We start from the raw sequence: 23324 nt of genomic DNA on the forward strand, positions 1-23324 counted from the left end.
AACATCAGCTTTGCAAGGCCCTGACTGTTAATGTGGCTTTGGGTCCAATGCGGTGCTATGCCCGTGGGGGAGAAATAGAAGGATAGAGAGAGTGGGTGTGGGTGTGGTGATGGTGATGGTGATGGTGGTGGTGGGGGTGGGGGTGGAGTGCGGGTGGGGTGCACGGGGTAAGAAGGGGAGGGAGGTTAATTTGCACATATTAGAGAGGGCAGAATTTCTCATTAAAAAGAGATTGAAGTTGATATATGCCTGTGTGTGCCTGCCACACTGTACGTTCTGATTGTGATAAGTCCTTGACAGAACAAAGAAGCCCCTCCTTCTCCAACGGCCACTAAGGCAGCCAAACATGTGGGCTGGCTTTTTTTTTTTTTTTTTTGGCCCCTTTCGCCTCTCTCCTTCAGCCTGTATGCAAAGCCCGTGCTGTAAACACAGCGCTCCCTGCTCTCGGAGAAGATTGTCATGAACAGAGCATCTATCACGTCATCTGCAGAGGTAGCCTCACCGTTGAGAGTCTGTCGGATTAAATTAGCCAGTGTTTTTGAACGAGAGAAACATAAAGTCTCTTACATCATTTTTTTTTTTTTACAGTGGTCACAAGTTAAGTTTCTGTCTAAGTGATTAATTTGGTACTGAATGAAAGACATAGAGGACTTTATGGGAGGTTTTGGTGATTGCTTTATAAGTACCTCTGTTTTGGTAGTAAAAAGTGGGTCTAGGGTATGGGTTGAGCAGTACAGAGAAAAAAATAAAGGGGAAAAAAAATGGTCAGAAATAATTTTTTGGGATGTGTGAGCAACAGGGCTTATGCAAATGCCACCACCTTTTTCATGGTAACGTATTTTCTTAATTAATACAAATTACACCGCATTTGATTTCTGATAAGAAAAAAAAATTACGAGCAAAATTACGTCAAATCTGGCGTGCAAGTGTTGTCTTACGGGATCCAGTTGTAGGGCTGTTAAAATGAACACTTGCATTGCTTGCATTCTTTTATCCACAACTTCATTATAATGTTAATGGTGAAATTGCGGGCAGAAAATAATGTGTTAAAATAATGTTTTAATGTAACAGAACTGGCAGAGCTGTTTCAGTCTTTCCCATTGTGCAACAACACACTCTAAAATGCCTTAAACCAAAATGTATGTTACATTTGAGGTTTAGACCAACTTCAAAACAATAAATTTCAGTGTGTCAAAAAAAAAAAGATTCACTGGACCCTGATTATAATGGACTCTTGCATTTGGTGAGTGTATTTCTTAAAGTGACATTTTCTATTATAAGTTGTGCAATCACATCCAAAGATCTGCCTTTCACAAACTGAGGGGAAAAACCCCCTTGCTGCTTTGGGCTCATTGTTTTGCTGCTGAAAAGCGGGTTTCTCCCAATGTCGGTCCCTCTTGCTGGCCTGACTATGGCCATTATGTAGTCTGTCTAACAGCAGGGCTCAGACAAAGCCCAGCGACTGCCGCTAATTGTGGGTGATGTGTAGCTGCCCATGTTGGTACGGCCCCTCGGCCTGGCCCTGGGAGGAGCAGGCTGAGTCTTCCTACATATCCAAGACCAGGACAAACCTATAAAACTGACAGCGGAGAGAGAGAGCGAGAGAGAGAGAGAGAGAGAGAGAGACAGAGACAGAGAGAGAGAGAGAGAAAGAGAGAGAGAGAGAGAGAGAGAGAGAGAGAGAGAGAGAGACAGAGACAGAGACAGAGAGAGAGAGAGAGAGAGAGAGAGAGAAAGAGAGAGAATGGTATAGTTACGTACAGTTCAAACAGACATTCTTGCGTGTGCTTGTATACTGAATAAGTGTGACTCAGTTTGGATCTTGTGTCTACACCTGTCTGTGTATTTCTGGTCTCACCCAACCCAAATACAAACCCCTTCAATACCATCCACTGCTGGTAAATAAGTAAGAAAAACAGCTTTGCTACTCTTCCCCATGCACAACAAGTACCCTGTACAGTTCAACAGATATGCCTATACTTAAAAACAAACAACAAAAACCTACTGCTAAAAATATTTTAAAGTATGTAGCATATATATACATATATATATAGGCTATATATGTATGTGTGTGTGTGTGTGTGTGTGTGTGTGTGTGTGCGCGCGGTTGTGTGTATTAAGATATTTGAGAGGATATGTAGTTCTAAAGTTCTAAAATTCTAAAGTGAACCATTCACCCAAAAGGAATTTATTCATTTTGGACACTTAGGTATGCGTGGAGTCTTAAAAGCGCTGGGGAAAAGTACATGGGGAAAAAAAGACCTAAAAAGCACACAGAATATCTGCTGCCTCAGATGAGTCATGTTATGTCCTTGGTTTGACCATGTGTGCAACAATAATAATCATAAAAAAGAAAGCATGTGAAAAACATTCACCTTAAATCTTTTTTGGCCCGGTTGACTTTAAACTTTAAAATATTCAAATGCTCAATTTCAGTCTTGTTTTTTGTTGTTTGATATTAGACTAAAGATGAACAAAAAGAGACTGCAATTCATTGCACACACACGCACACACGCACACACACACACACACACACACACACACTTCTTTCATCTTCATTTTCACAAATGGTGTGGGATAAAGCCTTGTTGCTTTCAAGATAATCCTTGACCTTCGAATTTTTATAAAGTCGGTTTTTGCCGAATAATGAGAGTACAAACCCGAACCATTAGTTTGCAGGACTGCTTACCAGAGATTTAGGTCGCCGTTTAGGTTCAAGAGTTGAGCGACGTTAGTACGATTGTAATAATATTCCGGTAAACATTCCCTTTCATGCAAGAGCGGTAGGAGGGCTGCGGTTTGTAAGATCTGGTGTATTACCTCCTCAGTGATAAAATTTCTCGTAACCCAAAACTGAAGTATCTGTGTTCTAGTGGGAATGGCTCCGAATCAGCCTGTACAAGGTTGTGGGCCTACTCCCGTAACGGCGTGCGTGCCAATGTGTTTAGGTAACAGCCCATTCACAGAAGGGGAGTTTCCGATTAAATTTAATCATTAATTTGAAAAGTCAATAAATTGACAGTGTTCGTTATATAATCACGACTACAACGTGGTGTTCTATGCCTCAGGGTTTTGTTTTGTTTTGTGGACTAATTAGTAGTCCTTTCAGTACTACTACAATTGAAATATGACACCTTGCGTATCTTAAACTTAACCACACCGGTTTATGGCTTACCTGATTTGCCCTCTGAATATCTGCGACTTATTTATCAGCATACGAATCCCTCCTCCTGCCCCTACTGACCCAAATCCAACTTCGGAAGAACCCCGGCCGTTCTAGAATCACCAGTGCATATTTCTTTCCGCGCTCTTGCCCACTCTCTACCCATCCCTCGAACAAATTCTCATTTTAATAATATACCCCGTCTCAGTGTTCCTGTCCGTCTTTGTGCCTGCGGTTTCATAGCAACGCATCATCCACAGCCTGAATACTCAGGTGACCTCTAATGGCTTTCTGTGGGGGTTACCGGACTCCGGAGCTCCGGCCACACGTAGAGAGCGAGTGTGCCTCGCTGGGAGCTAAGGGTCTGAATAATTAATGCAGCCTCCAGAGAGGAGCAGTGGCCCTGAGCAGACCTGTCCATGTTTAGAAAACCGGCATGTTTAGAAGAAAAACCCTTGCACACACACACACACACACACACACACGCGCACACACGCACACACTCACATACACACACACACACACACACACTCACACACATTATCTTGGCCCTCCCTATGGTATAATGGTGACAGCTGATTCACAGTCACATTTCCATAATTAACAAGCTTTTTTTCAGCAGGTGAGCCCATCACTACACGTCTGTATGACAAAGTACAAAATGAACGGCTCCTCTTGTATCAAGAAATTATACGCAATTTTCTGGTCCTTTTTTTTTTTTTTTTTTTGACACTATGGGGAATAGGAATAATTTAATATAGGACAAATTTCCCCCCTTCCTGGCTATTTTATTAATTATTTTAATGACTGTTCAAATAATGAAGGAATGGCATATCTATTTTTACCTGATTATTATATGTGATGATGTTTCACCTCTATATCCTGTCGCATTCATCATAACTCATATCATTATTATTCATCTCTGTCACTGCAGACAGCGTCCATAATTAAACCCATCTGATTCTCTTTTTTTTTTTTCACACGGACAAAAACCATACAGTAAATACTCTCGATCTTAAAATAGAATATTCATAATTAAAAATAATAAGATGTGTGCTAAAATTTACCATTTGCACTTATAATTATTTTAACTACATCTTTCAGATGAAAAACCCCTTCCCTACAATGAAAAAAAAAATTTATTAGAATTGCCATACAGCAGAATCTGTTCAATTGGTCCAATGAAATTGAAAGTGGAAGTAAGTTTGGTATTTTTCCCCCATCAGTTTTCCTTCTGCCTTCTGTCTTATATCTCACATTTTAACCTTAAAAATGTGGACATGGATTTAGCAATCTCAATTCATATATTTTTTTTTAATCCGATTTAAAAAATCAATTCAATTTTTTTTTTCTGTATTTAAATTAGCTTGTATTTTACTCAGTGCCATAATTTTACAACTGAAATTTAAAAAAAAAAAAAAAGTACTGCTCATAATTTTGTTGGTACAGTTTGCAATACTTAAAATGTAATCACTACAAATGTAGTTTTCGGTTTTACGCATTTCACGTGTTCAGATAAAACAGAGTTGAAATCACACGGAGCGGTGCTGTGTTGTAGCTACTGTAGAGAGAGAGAGAGAGGCAGCTGGGAAAAGCAGCAGCACCGCCTGGGCTTACAGGGAGCCCCGCTGTCATTGTTGAGAAATGAAGCAGAGGGCAGAAACTGTGTGTGTGTGTGTGTGTGTGTGTGAGAGAGAGAGAGAGAGAGAGAGAGAGAGTATGTGTGTGTGTGTGTGTGTGTGTGTGTGAAACACAGAGAGAATAATGAATGAGAATTTGTGTGTGTGTGTGTGAGAGAGAATGAGCAGGGAGTAAAGTGTGTGTGTGTGTGTGTGTGTGTGTATGTGTGTGTGCGTGCAAAAAAGATACAAATGGAGAAAAGAGTGAGCATGAGGGAGAAAAGAGGGAAAGAGAAAAATTGTGCCTATGTGAATTTACGTGCATGTGTGAGTGAGTGTGCATTTGTGAAACAGACAGGGAGATAAAGACAGAGAGGACAGAGAGAAGCATAGCTATTGATCACCGTCGGGTTAGAGCGGTACAGTGAAGAGGAGATGGGTCAGCCGATGCTGTTTGCAGATGTCAGCATGCTGGGAGCACAGAGAAAGAGTGACAGGCCATGTTAGTGTCACACAGGAGTTTTGCATAACTGTGTGCACTGCACCCCTCCCTATACAGAGGTCATTCACCTCTGACAGCACCCTCTGTCCCCAGAGCTCACGGCCCAAAACCAACGGGCTGAAACTGGCCCACCATAGAGCAATCAGATGGCCCACGCGTGTGTGTGTGTGTGTGTTTTCATAGTTTTGCACAGTGTTCTTAATAAACCGATCCGTTGAATCCTAACCTAAAATGGGTCTCCCGGCTGAAAGCAACACAGAGAACACACCGTCTCATCGGACGTAGAATTAACTCATGTTTTAGTCTTGTGGGTGGTCCCCTAATTCAGACTTTTGTCATGTTTTTGTTTCCTACATCCAGCACTACTTCAGCACACATTGAGTCTCCGTCCTTATTCATTTTCGGCTATCAGTTTGAATTCCTGAACAGTTATGTGTTGTTGTTGTTGGGTATAAGGTTTAGAGGAAGAGGAGGGGTGTTCATTAGTAGAAGACTAAGCCTGTCTGCGCATGAAGAAAGATGTGTCTGAGTCCCACTGGGTCACACTGGGACCATTATCTGACAGGAGTGGAACCTGTGGGGGTCCATCTCGAGAGCCGCGGGAGGGGGGGGGGGGGGGGTTTGGGGATTGAACGGGATCAAGCTTAAAAAAGCCCTTCGTAGCACCTCATCCCCTATCCAGCCCTGCTAATCTAAAGCAATCGTGGGGGAGGACAGATACTGTGTGGAGGCTGGGCTGGGGGGAAAGGAAAGAGAGCGAGAGAGAGAGAGAGAGAGCAGAGAGAGAGCAGAGAGAGAGAGAGAGAGAGAGAGAGAGAGAGAGCAAGAGAGAGAGAGAGCACGGTGGTGGATAAGATGGGCCCCACAGACCTGTGGATCAACAACAGACGTAGAGGATATATTTAGTTGGTCACAAGTGGTACAAGCAGGTCATTAAGAAACATTCAAAGTATGCAGTTTCATGGAAAAAAAAGAAACATTTGGAGAAGCAATAGTTTTGATTTTATGCTGAAAATTGCTGATTGCCAATAAAGGACTGGGCTATGTTTTTCACCGAGTTTGAGTCAGCCCTGCCTGCGAGTTGCATTGTCCCTGGGAATGTCTCCAGCTGCCTCTAAAAAAACTTAAGTGCTCTCAACATCCAGTGCTTCTCCTAATAGCAGAGTGCCCTAAACATTAGTCAATTAAAGAAGCAGGTCTTGTACTTCAGAGAATTTTTCAAATTTTTATCATTTCATTCAAAGACATTCTGGGAGCCTATAATCTACAAACTCTGATAATACATAACCTACCAAAAAAACTCACAAAAGACATTTAATTGTGTAGATAATGGAAGCTTGGAGGAACTACATTTACAGTTCCATGTGAAAAAGAACTGTTTTTTTTTTCTTCTTAAAAAGGAGTTTCTTTTATTTAACAGAAAGAGATGTACTAGTTGTTTCTTTTTAGTTAGAAAGCCTTTCTAGTTGTTTTTTTGTCCGATTGTTGATCAGACATCCAAGTGAAAAGAAGTGGCCCTCAGTCAGCTGCTTGTGACCACTGGAGCTGAGAGTTCTCAGAGGCCCAGCAGGGTGACTGAAGCCCAATGATGATGGACGTGAGTTTAGTTGGAAACAAGGAGGCAGGGACTGAGGGAAAAGGGGTGTGTTTAGATCTCCAGGACGTGAATGAATTGGAGGGGGGGTTGGGCTGAAAGAGGGCGGAGGGAGCAGGGATGGCATATTTAAACAGCCGAGACATGATTGACAAGTCTGATAAGCCAGGAAGGGGGGGTGGGTTGGGGGGGGGGGGCGCGGAGGCTCTGGGCCTGACTGGAAGAGGAAAGTGAACTATTAATTACCAAAGCAGAAGCAGATGTAACAGAATGGTGCCCTCCATGTTTGCTGGGCAGCTGGAAGTCATCAGGAAGGAGAGGAGGTGGAGGAGGAGAAGGAGGTATTGAGGTGGGTGTGGAGAGAGAGAGAGAGAGAGAGAGAGAGAGAGAGGGAGAGATACAGGCCAGGGTGACCCAGGCTAGTTGGAGCAGGGGTGAGGAGATAAACTGTTAAACGCTGACTAAAGACTTAGGGTGAGCTCTCCCCCGCCAAACAGATCTCGTAGTGAAAACTACATTACCAGGACAATGCAGTCAGGCCAAAATGCATCAGGCCACTTACGATGATTGAAGATATTCAATTCCATGCCTCAAATCCAATTCAATTCCGTTTTTTTTTTTTGGTTTTTTTTTTTGTTCCTTGTAAATTTTCTTGAACATTGTCCAAGGTAGAATCTTCTGACCCAAATGAATAAAACAGATCAAGGAAAAGTCTAATGCGGGGGAGGACGAAACAGTGAAAACGTAAAAGAGATATAAAGTAGAAGAGAGGTGAGCAGGAGCTGACAAATGAATGAAAAGAGAGAGAGAGAGAGAGAGAGAGAGAGAAGAAAGGAAAGCTGACAGAGAGAATGGCATGTTTTTGCATGTGTATGTAAGTTTACTGTTTGTTTAGGTCTCTCCATATAATCCACTCATACCATTCTTCTCCCATTGGGGAGAGGCAACCCTCCCCTCCCCTCCTGTCCCCCAAATACCTTTCAACACACAAAGCAAACACTATGCTGCTTTAATTCATCTACCTCTCATAACCGCGTGTTTCAAAGCAGTTTCCCCCACTGTAAAACAATGTCAACGTGATAATATAGTTTTTCCACGTTCGGGTTTGATGTGGCCGTTTGGCTTTACGGTTCCACGGAGAGCCCCGAAATGAAGGAACATAAATCAGTCATTTCCCCTCAAGCTCAGTCTTTAGACAGCTTCTGTTACCTACCTGTAAACTGAGCTCATTCCTGATGAGCAGCCAGGGTGAAAATGAACCATCCCTCAGGACTCGCAGTGGGGTTTTTTTTTTTCTCTCCGGCACCCCACACCCCTCACTGCACCTGGCAGTGGGAATGGGAACCGGGAAGGGGGAGGTGGGGTGGAGGGGGGGACAGAGAGGTTTATCCCAAACTCTTATGAGCTTGTTACTGGCTGTTTGCTCGCAGCACAAAATATGTACATTTTATAGTTTTATGTACCTGTCCTGCTAACGTGCTAAGACGTGCCTATGCTTGATCTGGAACGTCATCGATTCAGTGCGAATGCAAAAATGTTTCAGTGGTTTAACAGAAAACGCTGTAAGCAGTGTTGTAAGATACACATCTGTAAGCAAAGTAACATTAAACACAGTAAAATGGAAATGAAAGCAATTTTTTTTTTTTTATTATTAATTTTTTTTTTTGAATAGTGTCAATCCTTCTTTGTTTCTCTCTGTCTCTGCAGTAGGGTGGAGTTTGGAGGCGGGGGGGGGGCTAGTTGGGAGTGGGGTCAAAGGTGACTGGGTGGGCAGTGCTGTGGACAGCATGATTGAGCAGAGAGGAGCAGCCTGCTGCTTTCACAGTGGGGGACCCAGTTTTGGGGAGAGAGAGTGCAGAGGTCCCTAGGGGTCACTTGGAGACATGGGCTCCCTTCGGCACTTTGCATAGTGGGAGAGACTCGAGCCTGATTTGGATAGGGCAGATAAAGAAAATGAATATATCGGGAGAGACCACTGTTGTTGTTTTTGTTTATGTAAAATATGGGCCTTTGCTATCTGTAGCCTGTTATCACATCACTTTACGGACTTAAAACAAAAAATTGAATGGACCTTATAACACTTTTACACTACAATTGACAGTACTGCAAAGAAAGGTTTATCACGTTTATCAAATAATAAAGATAACAAAAACAGTACCAAAGTAATAAGCAAACCCCAGAATTTAAATCAAAACCCACTCATTAATTAAAAATGTTGCGAGACATTAACATTATAGATGAGTGGGTATTTTGTACAGGACAACAAAACACTGGAGTTCTATACAAGTGTTCACTGTCTATTTTATGTATACATATGAAATAAGATCTCATTTTTCATTTTTGTGAAGTGCTCTTTGGTGCTGATTTACATTGGAGAGGACAGACATTGTTGTAAGTAATACCTGTTTCCTCACTAACTGAAATGGTGGTAAATCGCACAATGTGTCAGGGAACAAAGGTGAGTTTGTCTTCATCAAAAATACTGACGCCATGCATCTTCTGTCTCATGTTTTTTTTTTTATTATTATTATTATTATTGTTATTATTATTATTATTTACAATAAAGACGGAGATCATTGGTTCTTTATGAAACAAATGAAATTGTAAAAATGAAAATGAAAAATATATGTAAAAATTATAAAAAAAAAAGGAATCCAACAAGCTCTGTATTTTGAGTAGCTTTTTTTTTTTTTTTTTTAATTTATCAATGAAAAAAAAAGCTTAACACTACAATTTCAGTGTTCGATAATTCTTATTACCAGTATGACGAAAGACTTCGGTGTGGCTTTACATTTGGTGTTTTTTTTTTGTTTTTGTCTTTTTTTTTTTTTTTTTAAATACAAACTTTAGAAGATTTTGCATAATTCCTATACAGATTGGTACACATGGAAAAAAAAACAAAAACCAAAAACAGAGCTATGGTGGAGTATAAAAACAACATCAAGGGAAATGGTGCAAAACTAAAAAAACAAAAACGAAAAGCCCCTGCACGTATAAAAAATAAATTAATACTTTTGCGTCCAGTCACTGTCGTTACGCCTGATTGTGAAAATCTGAACACACACACAAAAAAAAATGAGAATGTTTCAACAATCCTAAACACCACCAAGCAAATCACAAACATTTATTTACAAAAACAAAAACAGAAACCAAACAAAAGAGGAAGAGGTAAAACTGTGCTAACAACATCGTGAACAGCTCCTTATACCAATTTGCTTCTGTAGCTTTACAACAATAACAATTCCACCAAAAAAAAACCAAAACCCTACCATATGTACAAATCTGACAGCCACCAAATTTCTGTTATCAAGTAGTTTTTTTTTTTCTCTCTTTCAAATACAAGACATATTTTCATCAAAATGTGTACAACAAAATTCAAAGGATCTGAGAGTCAAAATTTGTACAGTAGTATAAAAAGATCTGAAAGACAACAGAGCACTCTAAAATATATTATCTTGTGCCCGACACACACAAAGCAACGCAAATAAATAAAAAAAAAAAAGAACAATATAAAGTTGGCTTCAGAAACCACTGATGCAGCACAATATTTTGAAATCAGATAGCTTTTCAGTGTAGTTACTGGACAGGAAGAGATTTCTGTGTAACTCTCGTATTGCCTGAGCAACATTGATTGGTATTAATTTCATTGGAAAAAAAAAAAAAAAAGAAAAGAAAGAAAAAGAAAAAGAAAAAGAGAGAGAGAGAGAGAGAGAGAGAGAGAGAGAGAGAGAGAGGAAATAACAGATTGCGGGAATAGCAGAGCAGAACTGAGGGCGTTTCTAGTTTCCTGCTCTCGTCACAAGCGTGGTGGGTGTTAGGTGCCAGGCACTTGGGTCAGGGCTCTGGTCTGCTAGTCCTGGTGCTAGAGAGGTAGGTGCCTGTATGTGAGTGCAGCAGGTAACTCAGACCTATGGAATGCCTCGATGGCTGGAGAAGCTTAGAGCCCAGGATGCAGAGAAGGCCTTTGTGGTGTGACAAGGGACTGATCAGAAAGAGCTTTTGAGTGTTTATGCATGTTCGTACAGACTTAGGCGTTTCTTTAAAGGGCTACTAAGAGGTAACAGTGGCAAACAAGAGCCTTCTCTGGAAGCAGACTGCTTTTGACCTCCGCCGGATCCCATCACCCCAGAGCCGACAGGAATTCCCATCTCCAGCCAAAGCACCTTAGTCCCCTGAACGATTCAGTCAAGTCTGTCCTATTGAGAACCCCCCACCCCCCCCCCCCCCCCCCCCCCCCCCAAAAAAAAAGTCCTGTGTACGTTTGCCTCTCCGATGGCCCCTCCCTCCCGAGATCCTGTGGTTTACAGCAAGTGATTCAGTCCAATTCAGTGCAACGTAGATCTCGTTTTGAAGTCATGTATTCAATCGGGGGTTTGTGCGTGCGTGCGTGCGTGCGTGTGTCCCTTAAAGCCTCGTGGTGATGGAAGTGTGTGCTGCAGGAGTTTATAATCATCTGGCCCCTGTAACGGTTGGACCCTGAGCAAGGGTGCTGAAGTGCTGTCCATCTGGCAGAAACCTCGAGGTCTAAGACGGGTCAGGTCTTCTCCTGGCCCGCCACAGTCACGGTCTTCTCCCCCAGTCTCTGTCACAGGAAACATACCCATTAGCACGAAGCGTGTGAACCGACAGTCACTAAACACAGTGAGTGTTCACCTCTAAACGATCAATGAACAGTAAAAACAACCGTGATTATTTGCAAATACAGATGAATCAACATCCAGAGCGGCCCAGCAGCTGTTGTTCTGAAACGCCATTCAACGCTAATCAGAGAGTAAGCCGTCCAGAACAAGAAGACAAACATGAAACAAACAGTGAGTCGTTTTGAACTTAGAGACATTAAAAAGTATTTAAGCAAGATTCCAAGGTGCACAGCACAGTAACTATACTCCAAAAAAAAAAAGGCACCAAAGTCTCTGAGAGTAAAGCAACAATCGCTTCCCACGCTGCATGGTTCATCTAGAGATGGTTTCAATATGGCATTATAACTAACTTCTGAAGCATGACTAAGCGCAGAGATCAGTCAGCGAGCGCTCACCCCAGTCTTCTGTGCCCCGGCGTCGGGGTGCATGGCCAGGAATGGGTTGGCGGCGATGGCGCCCTGTGCGGAGGGCAGGAGGCTGTTGATTGGCAGCTGTGAGGAGGAGAGCTGCTGGAGCTGCTGAAGATCATGCTGTTGCTGCTGCTGCTGCTGCTGCATCAGCTGATACAGTAGGACCTGCTGCTGCTCCTGACACACACACACACACAGATAGACCAATAATAAGAATGAGTCAATGGAGAAAAGCCATATCTGAAACTGACTAAAAGAAAAAAAAAAAAAAGAAAGAAAAATTGCAAAAGTCTCTGTGCGTAAAAGGAAAATGATCCGGTGACTGTGATGGTAATACTGAGCTGGTTCTCACCGATATGGGCTGCGGGGAGTTGAAGAGCTGCTGAAGTTGGTGATGGTGCAGGAGGATCTGCCTCTGCTGTTCTGAGAGCAGACCAAACCGTGCAACACTGCAACACACACACACACACACACACACGCTGCTGTCAACGGTCCAGATTTATGGCTGCCCAGTATAAACGTTACACACAAAACACCATTTCCCATAACTGTAAAAACACACTGACCATCAACATCACCACAATGACAAATTACATAAAGAAGTGAATTTCCTGACCAGCAAAAAGTCTACTGACACAAAGTGCTATCTAATCTTATTTGTAATGGCAACAAATGTTGTGCGCACCTGGGATATTTCCAGTTTCAAAAAGGATTTGGTTCTGATGGTAAACAAAATATTCTCTCACTAAAAATGGCTGAATTGTTTAGGGGAAAGCAAAACACTATCTGAACTTTTTTTTTTTTTTTTTTTTAATCTGACGAAACTAAGCTCTATAAAAACAAAGAAAACAGACTGCTCTTGGCTTGACGGCAAGGAATTCAAGCCATTTAATAAATCAACAGGCGCATGGGTCAATACAACACAGTAAGCTATCAACATATCTTAGAAAACTATCAGTGTAGAAAGCTGGTGCTTTCCGAAAATAAAATAGCATTTTCCTAAAATGCTCAGTGTTCACAGGACTCAAGATCATAAACATGGTTCCATTTACTTCCTTTTTATTTCACTGAATGAGTGCTGTTCCTGTTTTTATGTACCATCCTAGTCTGTTTGCTTCATGATTGGCTACCGCCATGAGAGAGTGAGAGACACACAATCCTTCCCTCCTTCGCTGATGTAACAACAACAAATGTTTAGTGTGCGTAAATATCTGAAATGGACAGGCGCTCTCTGCTGCTATAGAAACAGCTGTAAACGGGCTATCGACCCATTTTATTTTTCCCCAAAAACATAATTCTTCAACCGAGTCGATGCCAGTGGCACTGCCACCTGTGCCCGGAAGTCCCAAAATACCCCAGGACAGCTCATCGAGGAGGAAAAAAACAGACTCTTAGCAAGATCCTCAACTGGCTGAAAAGGGAAAAAAAAAATGTTGTAAATCGATTCTCAAAGCTTCCGGACTTCAGCTGAATGACGCAAAGTACTGCATGTCTTGATGGTAAAAAGAGCAAGCATTTTTCATTAGCTCTGAATATCTGTTTTTTGGTCTCTAAAAAAATATTTTTCAACAAGTGAGCAGTATTTAATGGCAGACTGAATCTGCCCATCGTGAGTATTTCTGTGCAAACAGAAACGGTTAAGAACGGGGCTAACGTGACGCTTAACTGGTAATGTAATTTTTCTTTTTTTTTTTTTTTTGCACAAAATGCTAACCTATAATTCAACCACAACAGACAAGCTGTTGCATATACAGAGAGTAACAAGATGTTTTTGTGTGCAACAGAATAGGCCGCACCCATTGCATGGATGAAAATGAGTCAACAAGTTTCTGCATTTGTCACGATCACGCGCTGGTGTCACAAACTAAAAAAAAAAAAAAAAATCCGTCGCAGCAAAACCGTCACTGGAAAAAAAAAAAAAAAAGTCAGTCTCCATCTCTGGTTATTTTTTCTTCCAGATGTTACACATTGTCAGTTTCCCTCTTAACAAACACAAAAAATTGATGGCAGATGCAGAAAACACAAAGACGATGAAAAGGATGACAAAAACAAAGACATCAGTACATGTCACACTAAAGGACTTCCAAAAACCACATGACATCTCAGGCCGTACCGATGACAGTCCTCACCTGGTTTTTGTAGTGGACGCACTGCTGAGTTCCAAGATAGGCATAAAAAAAAATAGGGAGAGAGAGAGATGAGGGGGGGATCAACGTGCAGCCTATGCTAATTACTACTGACAAACCACAGCCAAACCCACTTCACCCTGTGAGCAACAAGTTCCTCTGCTGTCTTTACACTGCAAATATTGCACCCAGGTCAGATTCAAACCAGCAGGCACTGTGTGCCTTCTATTTCATCAAAATCCTTGGGAGAAATAAACAACGTAACTGAAAAAACAAAGACTACTGTTTAAAAAAAAAAAGAAAAGAAAAAAAAGAGGTCAGAGACAATTTATTCCATGTTGGAAAAACATTACATATTGGATAAAACTGCACCGACAATGAGGGGAAAAAAAAGCAAAATACCAAAACCTGCGATGAATACAACAGCAGGTCAATGGCTAACTGACTGCATTATGTCCCAAGACGTGAACCTCTAAAATCAACCCAACACCTTCAACCGCCTGAAGCCAAACCAGCTCTTGTGAGTACTCTGTGACGTCTTGCGTGCGACTGACCTGTTATTGAGACTGTTGGACATGGGCAGAGACACACTGGTCACCACGGAAGGGTGGGGCAGGGGGCTGGCGTTTTGCGCCAGGCTTGGGGACGTCTGAATGACTCCGTTCAGGGCACCCACGATGCCACTCATGGCCAGGTGGTTACCCTGCAGAGTTCCCATAAGGCCCGTGACTCCGGCCATGGCGGGCAAGGAGGCGGCGGCGGCAGCGCCAGGCTGCACGTTGACCCCTGGCACTCCGACGCCGTTGACCTGCTGCTGGGGGGGGCTGTGTGCCACAGAGGGAGGGGTAGAGAGGGAGGAGGTGCTGCTGCCACTGCTATGGCCACCAGAAAGAGGATCCTAGAAAATAAAAGAGACAGGACATCTTGATGGGGCCTATTGGCAGTCAAGCGCTACACCATTGATATAGTTTATTTAAAAAACAAACAAACAAACAAACAAACAAACAAAAAACAAACAAGGTCCAACATCATAAGCAGCATCTACAGTTAAGCATTTTTGGTACGGTTTAGCATTATATACTGCTGCTAGTAAAGAGTTAATGGACCGTTTGATTAGACGTATGGTGAAAACAAGACTAGAACATTAATATAACACTTGACTCAACTAGAATAGGTGCTCAGTCCCAGCAGATCTCATCTGCAGAGCAGGGGTAGAGGGAGTTACCTGAGTGGGCAAGGGTTGAGAGGACTCTGTTAAAACACTGCTGCCTAGCTGAATGCTCTTGCTGTTCAGCATGTCTGGAGGAGAGAGAGATTTGGCAACTTCACATGAGAGTGATTAGCAGTGATTACCCTGGGGTTGGCTTTGGTTGTTGGCGGGGGGAGGAGTAGGAGGTGTAAGAGGAGGAGGAGGAGGAGGAGGAGGAGGAGGAGAAGGCAGCATGTGTGGAACAGGGCTGGAAGTGAAGACATGTGCTGGCTGGATCGCTCTGTGGTTTTGGAACGGCGGTGACCAAACGATGTGGGGGGTTAGAGGGGTGTGTGTGTGTGTGTGTGTGTGTGTGTGTGTGTGGGACTGTAGCTAACTCTTGTGAGTTGGTCAGGCGATCAGGGCTGCGGGTGTGAGGTAGCATAAGTTGGGTGCTAGGAGTTGTGTTTAGTGGGTTAATTTATCAGTCAGTTTGTGTTAATCCTGATTGTTAGGATGTGTCTAAGACAGGCATAGCTGGGCGTAGGGTTCCCGATGTGTGTGTGTGTATGCTGGTGGACTGGAGGGGTGGGAGGGCCTTGGCTAGCGGACCCCTGTGGTAAAGGCAGTCAGATGAGTGTCTTACCCCTGTGGTAAAGGGAGTCAGACGTGTGTCTTGCTGGGGTTTAAAATTCTGGCTTAAGTTTGTGTTGGTTTACTGCTGGGGCTGAAGAGTCAAGAGTGTGTGTGGATGTGTGTGTGTGTTTAGTCTGCTGCCCTGCGTGTGTTTGGGGCTATGAGGTTGCATGTGTACTTAATCCTTACCTGCACTACTAGTGGCAGGGTGCAGAGGTGAGGAGACTATGGTTAGTGTGTGTGTGTGTGTGTGTGTAAGTGTGTGTGTGTGTGTGTGTAAGTGTGTGTGTGTGTGTGTAAGTGTGTGTGTGTGTGTGTGTGTGTAAGTGTGTGTAAGTGTGTGTGTGTGTGTAAGTGTGTGTAAGTGTGTGTGTGTGTGTGTGTGCGTGTGTGTGTGTAAGTGTGTTGTTTCAGTAGGGAGATGAGGAGACCGTAGTTAGCTATGTGTTAGTTGGATGTATGGTAGCCATCTGTGTGTCCACATATATTGTTAAGGTAGAGAGATGAGTAGGTCATGGTTAATACTGTGTGTGTGTGTGTTGGGGTGTGTATAATGCTGACCTGTGCGTGTGCTGGTAAGGTACAGAGATAAGCAAGTTATGGTTAAGCGTGTGTGTGTGTGTAACGCTGACCTGTTTGTGTGCGGGTAGAATACAGAGATAAGTAGGTTGGGGTTAAGGGAGTGATAGTGTGTGTGTGTGTGTTAGGGGTGTGTGTGTGTTAGGGGTGTGTGTGTGAAGCTGACCTGTGTGTGTGTTGGTAGGGTAGAGAGGTGAGGAGGCAGTGGTTAGCGTGTGAGTGTGTGTGTGTGTTTGTTAGGGGTGTGTGTGTGATGCTGACCTGTGTGTGTGTTGGTAGGGTAGAGAGGTGAGGAGGCAGTGGTTAGCGTGTGAGTGTGTGTGTGTGTTTGTTAGGGGTGTGTGTGTGAAGCTGACTTGTGTGTGTGTGTTGGTAGGGTAGAGAGGTGAGGAGGCAGGGGTTAGCGTGTGAGTGTGTGTGTGTTAGGGGTGTGTGTGTGAAGCTGACTTGTGTGTGTGTGTTGGTAGGGTAGAGAGGTGAGGAGGCAGGGGTTAGAGTGTGAGTGGGTGTGTGTGTGTGTGTTAGGGGTGTGTGTGTGATGCTGACCTGTGTGTGTGTTGGTATGGTAGAGAGGTGAGGAGGCAGTGGTTAGAGCGTGAGAGTGTGTGTGTGTTAGGGGTGTGTGTGTGAAGCTGACCTGTGTGTGTGTTGGTAGGGCAGAGAGGTGAGGAGGCAGTGGTTAGCGTGTGAGTGTGTTAGGGGTGTGTGTGTGATGCTGACCTGTGTGTGTGTTGGTAGGGTAGAGAGGTGAGGAGGCAGTGGTTAGCGTGTGAGTGTGTGTGTGTGTGTGTGTTAGGGGTGCGTGTGTGTGAAGCTGACCTGTGTGTGTGTTGGTAGGGTAGAGAGGTGAGGAGGCAGTGGTTAGAGCGTGAGAGTGTGTGTGTGTTAGGGGTGTGTGTGTGATGCTGACCTGTGTGTGTGTTGGTAGGGTAGAGAGGTGAGGAGGCAGTGGTTAGAGTGTGAGTGTGTGTGTGTTAGGGGTGTGTGTGTGATGCTGACCTGTGTGTGTGTTGGTAGGGTAGAGAGGTGAGGAGGCAGTGGTTAGAGTGTGAGTGCGTGTGTGTGTGTGTTAGGGGTGTGTCTGTGATGCTGACCTGTGTGTGTGTTGGTAGGGTAGAGAGGTGAGGAGGCAGTGGTTAGAGTGTGAGTGTGTGTGTGTTAGGGGTGTGTGTGTGATGCTGACCTGTGTGTGTGTTGGTAGGGTAGAGAGGTGAGGAGGCAGTGGTTAGCGTGTGAGTGTGTGTGTGTGTGTGTGTGTTAGGGGTGTGTGTGTGATGCTGACCTGTGTGTGTGTTGGTAGGGTAGAGAGGTGAGGAGGCAGTGGTTAGAGCGTGAGAGTGTGTGTGTGTTAGGGGTGTGTGTGTGATGCTGACCTGTGTGTGTGTTGGTAGGGTAGAGAGGTGAGGAGGCAGTGGTTAGCGTGTGAGTGTGTGTGTGTGTGATGCTGACCTGTGTGTGTGTTGGTAGGGTAGAGAGGTGAGGAGGCAGTGGTAGCTGCAGTGCTGGTAGGGGTGAAAGGCACTGAGAGCTGGGCACTCAGCAGCTGCAGCCGTTCCTTCTTCATGGTCAGAGTCCTGATCTGCTCCTCCAGCCGCCGGTTCTCTACCTGCAGCTGATGCAGAGACTTCAGCATGCCCAGCACTAAGGACACACACACACACACACACACACACATACACACACACACTTTAATTAACATGCACGGGAGTGGATTCAATCATAATTATCAGAAATGTTTCAAAAGGCTGTATTCCGGGGACGTATCACTTCATTGTGGCGTCTAAGCCGAAACCCTTCAAAACTCAAGCCCTCGTGACTAAGACCCAGACTCAGTGGTTTAAAATCAAGACCAGGTTACCACAGGCAGGATACTCACCAAGATTTTTTTTTTTTTTTTTAAAACAACAACAAAACAAAAAGGCAGACTAAACAGCGGGCATGAAATCACGCTCAGATTTCAGGTACCCAAAAAAAGCCAAATCTCCTGCCAAAAAAAGTCTGGCTCTACCTTAGTTCTAACTGATGAATACCAAGTGATTTGTATGAGTGTAGACCATGAAAGGAGGCACGTGAAATGAAATCAAGATATCAAAAATTGGAAACATCTTTATGTAAAGCTGGGAGGCTTAAAAACAAAGGCCGCAAGATCCAGCGTCTGATACATGTACAGATTCAAATCGAGCGGAAAGCCAGGGCACAAAAAAACACACCCTGAAATCCACAAGCAGGGCGAACAGACAGCGTATCCTGCGCCCCCCCCCCCCTCCTCTGACTGCCATGGGCCCAGCGAGGGGGCAAAGCTTGTGACCTCACTGGTGCATTCCCTCAGCCACTTCCTGATCAAACTACTTCAGCGTGTCACTTCCCCTGTAACCAGAAGTGCATCCTCTTCATTACGACAGCAGCTGCTCCTTATGAAAACCAACAAAGCAGCAACATGCCCTGTCGAGTTTGGTTCAAAACTACTGGGAGCTTCGCTTTTCTATTGTCCAACACACACACACACACACACCAGTGAGGAGCTTTCCAAATTATTTATCAATGAAATGAAATGAAGAAAAACAGGCTGACAGGTAATGAAGCTCTTAATTGCAGTCGTAAATGCAATAAATTAATTAATTAAGAGCTCAACCGCTATTAAAATAAGCCTTGGGACTGAGTATAATTACAGACTTAAAATGGGCTTTGAGTTTGACTGACATTTAGCCTAATGCTTTTCTGTTTCATAACGAAATGAATAATTATATGAAGATGAGAAAAGAGGTTGAAAAAAAGCGATGGAGGCACGGGTTCCATGTAAAAAGCCCATTGTTCTGAGAGTTTGGCAGCATGGCCACACAGAGGGGGAAAAAAAACAGGAAATGATCATTTTTTTCTAGACCTTTTTAACCTGCTTAGTCAAGGACAATAGACTATATTAATCATACTGTAAATGTATTCTGCAGGAAATGTAACGGGAGTCCATAAAATAAATATAGAATAAGTAGGATGTAATATAGGGAGACTTGTGTCATTTCCAATTACACTGAACATCACGACGGAACAATTGTGTTTTATAATTATGTACTTTGTCCAACCTCTTGTTAAATCTACTTCTACACAAATGAAAATATTTCAGTTTCAATGAACTTTCAATATCAAGTGCCAGTTTTGATTTCCACAAGGCAACACACATCAATTACTGGTAAATATGTGCACCACACAAATGAATGGTGAAATTAGAGGTTAAAGCCTAAATACCCTCGCCACAAAAATTCACCAGAGAGCGTCTGCTCATACTTACACATGGTTCGCACCAACTATCTGTACAATTCTGTCCTGCTTGTTACATTCAAAAATACTACAGTTAGGCTGCAGTTGTGTGCCGAAATAAACTGCAGTGATGTATGTGTCTGTGTATGTATGTATGTGTGTGTATGTATGTATGTGTATGCGTGTATGAGTGTGTGTGTGTGCGTGTATGTAAGCGTGTGTGTGTGTGTGTGTGTGTGTGTTTAGGAAAAAGGAAGGGGCCCCTACCATCACCCTGTGCGCCCTGCTGCAGCAGGAACTGCTGACCTTCGTTCCACTGTCTTTCCAGTAGTTGCTCTATACTGGTGGCCACTGGGGGCAGTGTCTCAGAGCCGGAGCCCAGCCCCGGCACCAGAGGCCCAGACGGGTCGTACCGGATGTGCAGGCCGCTTAGCGGGGAGCTGTAAACACACGAGACAAGGGGCATCAATCAGCTACGCGTCGGCTTTGCGTGGAACGGACGAGGGCCCGGGCCAGTTTTATCAATACCCGATGATGATACGCCATGGCTCGTTTTCAAAAATCATCCTCTACATTATGTGCTGTGCTGCAACAGAAAATGTCAATGATTCACAGATAAATTACTACACGGTCATAAATTCTGCTCCACTGGTTGGCACTGTCACTTGTTAATAAAAGGTGCCACGCACACATTATGTAGACATAACGAGGGAGTGTGCCTGACCAACATCTACTTATTTATTGCTTAAGAGGGTGACAGTTTATCAGGGTGATTGGACAGACTAGTGAAAGCGAGAGAGCCGTCGTCCCTGGGTTTATACGCGAGTTAGGCTTCCTCTGAAAAGGGCCTGCGTGCTTCTCTGTAACAACAGCGCTATAATGCTCCCAGCGCTCTGGTGAAAAAAGGTGCCTAGCTAAGGTGTCTGGGCCCGTCCAGATATCTGCCACAGTAAATCTCAGCGCGCCCTTGTTTAGACAGCCTGAGATCTGTGTTATTATGATTGCGTCCAGTGTCAGGCACTCCATCAGGGCTCTGCAGACACGTGAATCCATCTCGGGGGTAATTACAGCCGGGCCGGAGAACGGCGCCGAGCGGCTATAAATCTCGCCTATCACCGGCGCTGCCTGGAGCACAATAACCTGCATGGCCGCTCCACTGCAGATCACTAAGATAAACATGGCAAGATATTCTTCAGGGTTCAGGTGGAAGAATGGAGGGGGGGGGGGGCAGGCTTTTTTTTTTTTTTTTGAATTCTTGCTGTTCTAACTTGCGATACGTATGCATGCGAGAACTTCATACGCTCAGGGGGTCTGGTGAGAGCTAACAGGAGAATGACCCCAGCGGCTTACATAGAAATATATTTGACTTTTCATAAATACACATTGTACTTGAACTGCATGTGCCAATATTAATATGGAATTATGCTTTTATAAAATATTTGTCAACATACTGTATACCATATATTTTTGAAAATTCATTTTAAAAATAACTTTGCTCAATAACATTGCTCAATACACATCTCAGTAACATTGCTCTCTTTGGGAATGAATTATTTTGAATCACACTAGACTAAATAAGAAAACAAACAAACAAACAAATAAATAAACATATATATATATATATAAACAACTTCACATATAACCACATCAATAAATACTCAGTTTCAAGCAACTGTTAAAAATATAATAAAACAAACCGAAAATATTCATGCTGTAAGACAGCTTCAACACAAACCCCTTGCAGTGTTTGATTCACTGGACAAGTCTCTCTCCCCCCAAAAAAAGTAAAAAAGAAAAAAAAAATGCTAACTATTTTCCAGGAGATAAACAATGAAAAATAAAACCGTTTTCGCTGAGAGACATTCCGGAACATCAAACACTGCAAAACTGCTTTGTAATGGCCATATGGGAAACAGCTGAGTGGCAGAAATGCCTGCTGGTCAGACAGTGAGCGAGAGCGGTGCTGGCATGGGGGGTGGGGTTGGGGGTGCTGGTGGTAGTGGTGGAGGGGAGGGGGGGGAGGGGGGTTGCGGTGGTGGAGGTGGGGGGAGACTGCACTCTCCACATAGGAATGTAAATAGGACTTACCGGGGTGAGAGGTTTGCCTTTGGTGAGGCTCCTCTTCTGGGGAAGCCGAGAGCGCTGTCTCCAAGTTCCTGATCTGAAAGGTAAACACAGTGCGGTCGATAAGGAGCCTCCGTACGGATATGGGCCTGGAGGAGCCCGGGAGGAGCGGGTTTTCTTGGCCCGGTGTGGTCCGGCGGCCCGTCAGAACCCTCTCACCAAAATCCATCTTGGGTCTTAAGTGCTGTCTCTGGCAGCTCAGCTTGCACACTGACACCCCTGTGAGTGTCGCACAGTCGCCTCTCGCCTGCTCTCTCACTCACTCACACACTCTCTCTCTCTCTCTCTCTTTCCCTCCCCCCGCTCCCTCCATCCCCTTTATTCTCCTCACCCCTGCTCTCCCTTCCCCACGGAGACTCACACTGCCCTGCCCGCAGGCCCCACGCCAGACACTTCTTTTCATTTTCTGCAGCGAAAGTAATGAAGCACATATGCGGCTAAACCCAGGACAACCCCCCCCCCCCCCCCCCCCCCCCCGCCCCCCAGCCCACCCCGCCGCCTCCCTCCAGTCACACACAGCCAATCCCATTTTTCTCCCCCTCAACGCACCCCCCCCCCCTCTACTCCTCCTCTTCTCCCCCCCGGTCTTCCTTTTTCATTTTAACACTTTCCAGCCCACCACTTCCAGAATGAAGGCTGGTTCCACTCAGGGCTCTAGGCCGCCAAGAAATTCCGAGCCCTGGATTGTCCCTCTACCCCCCAGGGTCGACACATATCAGACCCCAGGCTAAGGAAAGGGTTTGTAGCCACCGAGAAGCACTTTAAATTCCCTCTCGCCAAACCTTAACTTCAGGGGCAAAAAACCTAACAACAAAAAAAACCCCAAACAAAACAAAACAAAAAACCCACCCAATTAGAAAAACATCCTAACTTCTATCTCGTTAATTAAAACTTGGGGTTATGGGGAGATTAACATAAACTTAGGGCTGAAGGAGACTCATCTGCCAGAACCTAAAATCTCTCTCTTCTCACAACACACACACACGCAAAGAGAAATCACACCTGATCTATCAGCTTTGTGTGACTGATCAATGTTTGACTCCTGTAAGCCAAGCTGTGTGTGTTAACCTGTTCCTCTCTGCTGTGGGAGCAGACACAGGGCTGCCTGCTCAGGGCAGAGCTGTGTGGAAGGCACGGAGCCTGCAACCTGAGCCGAGGTCTCTTTAAGGAGGAGCCTTCTCTTCCCCATTGTTAGTCAAATGACCCCCGACCTCCCTTTGAGGCAGAGGGCATGACTGATTCATTAATTCTCAAAGGCCACCCCCCCCACCCCACCCCACCCCCAATCTGGTCTCCATACCATCCCCCTAAAACAGGCACTCATCTATAGTACTGCAAACACACTGATCAAACACACACACACACACACAGAGTTTTTCAACAGGCCCAGAAAAAGTGTTGAGTGGATAGAGGGCAAAGGGGAAGGGTGAGATTGACCAAAAAAGCATGCATGTGGTTTCAGTGCCCGGGGTATTCCCCCCCTTCAGTGT

At 44.3% G+C, this 23324-nt stretch overlaps 1 protein-coding gene across 1 annotated transcript in view; it reads right to left on the reverse strand.

Annotated features, from left to right (window-relative positions):
• Nucleotides 1-11134: 11134 nt before the first annotated feature.
• The window catches only part of mllt10 (MLLT10 histone lysine methyltransferase DOT1L cofactor), a 40996-nt gene continuing 28806 nt past the window's right edge, over nucleotides 11135-23324 (reverse strand). Inside the window, exons 14-22 of the mRNA XM_030769564.1 lie at nucleotides 21799-21871; nucleotides 19978-20150; nucleotides 17908-18099; nucleotides 15280-15353; nucleotides 14609-14952; nucleotides 14058-14081; nucleotides 12281-12377; nucleotides 11914-12105; nucleotides 11135-11460 (exon numbers count right to left, since the gene is read on the reverse strand). Coding sequence (XP_030625424.1) covers nucleotides 11413-11460; nucleotides 11914-12105; nucleotides 12281-12377; nucleotides 14058-14081; nucleotides 14609-14952; nucleotides 15280-15353; nucleotides 17908-18099; nucleotides 19978-20150; nucleotides 21799-21871 — 1217 coding nt within the window. The 3' untranslated portion in view covers nucleotides 11135-11412. The remainder of the gene's footprint in view (nucleotides 11461-11913; nucleotides 12106-12280; nucleotides 12378-14057; nucleotides 14082-14608; nucleotides 14953-15279; nucleotides 15354-17907; nucleotides 18100-19977; nucleotides 20151-21798; nucleotides 21872-23324) is intronic.

Source organism: Chanos chanos, chromosome 3 (genome assembly GCF_902362185.1).
Source record: "Chanos chanos chromosome 3, fChaCha1.1, whole genome shotgun sequence".
Lineage (NCBI taxonomy): Eukaryota > Metazoa > Chordata > Actinopteri > Gonorynchiformes > Chanidae > Chanos > Chanos chanos.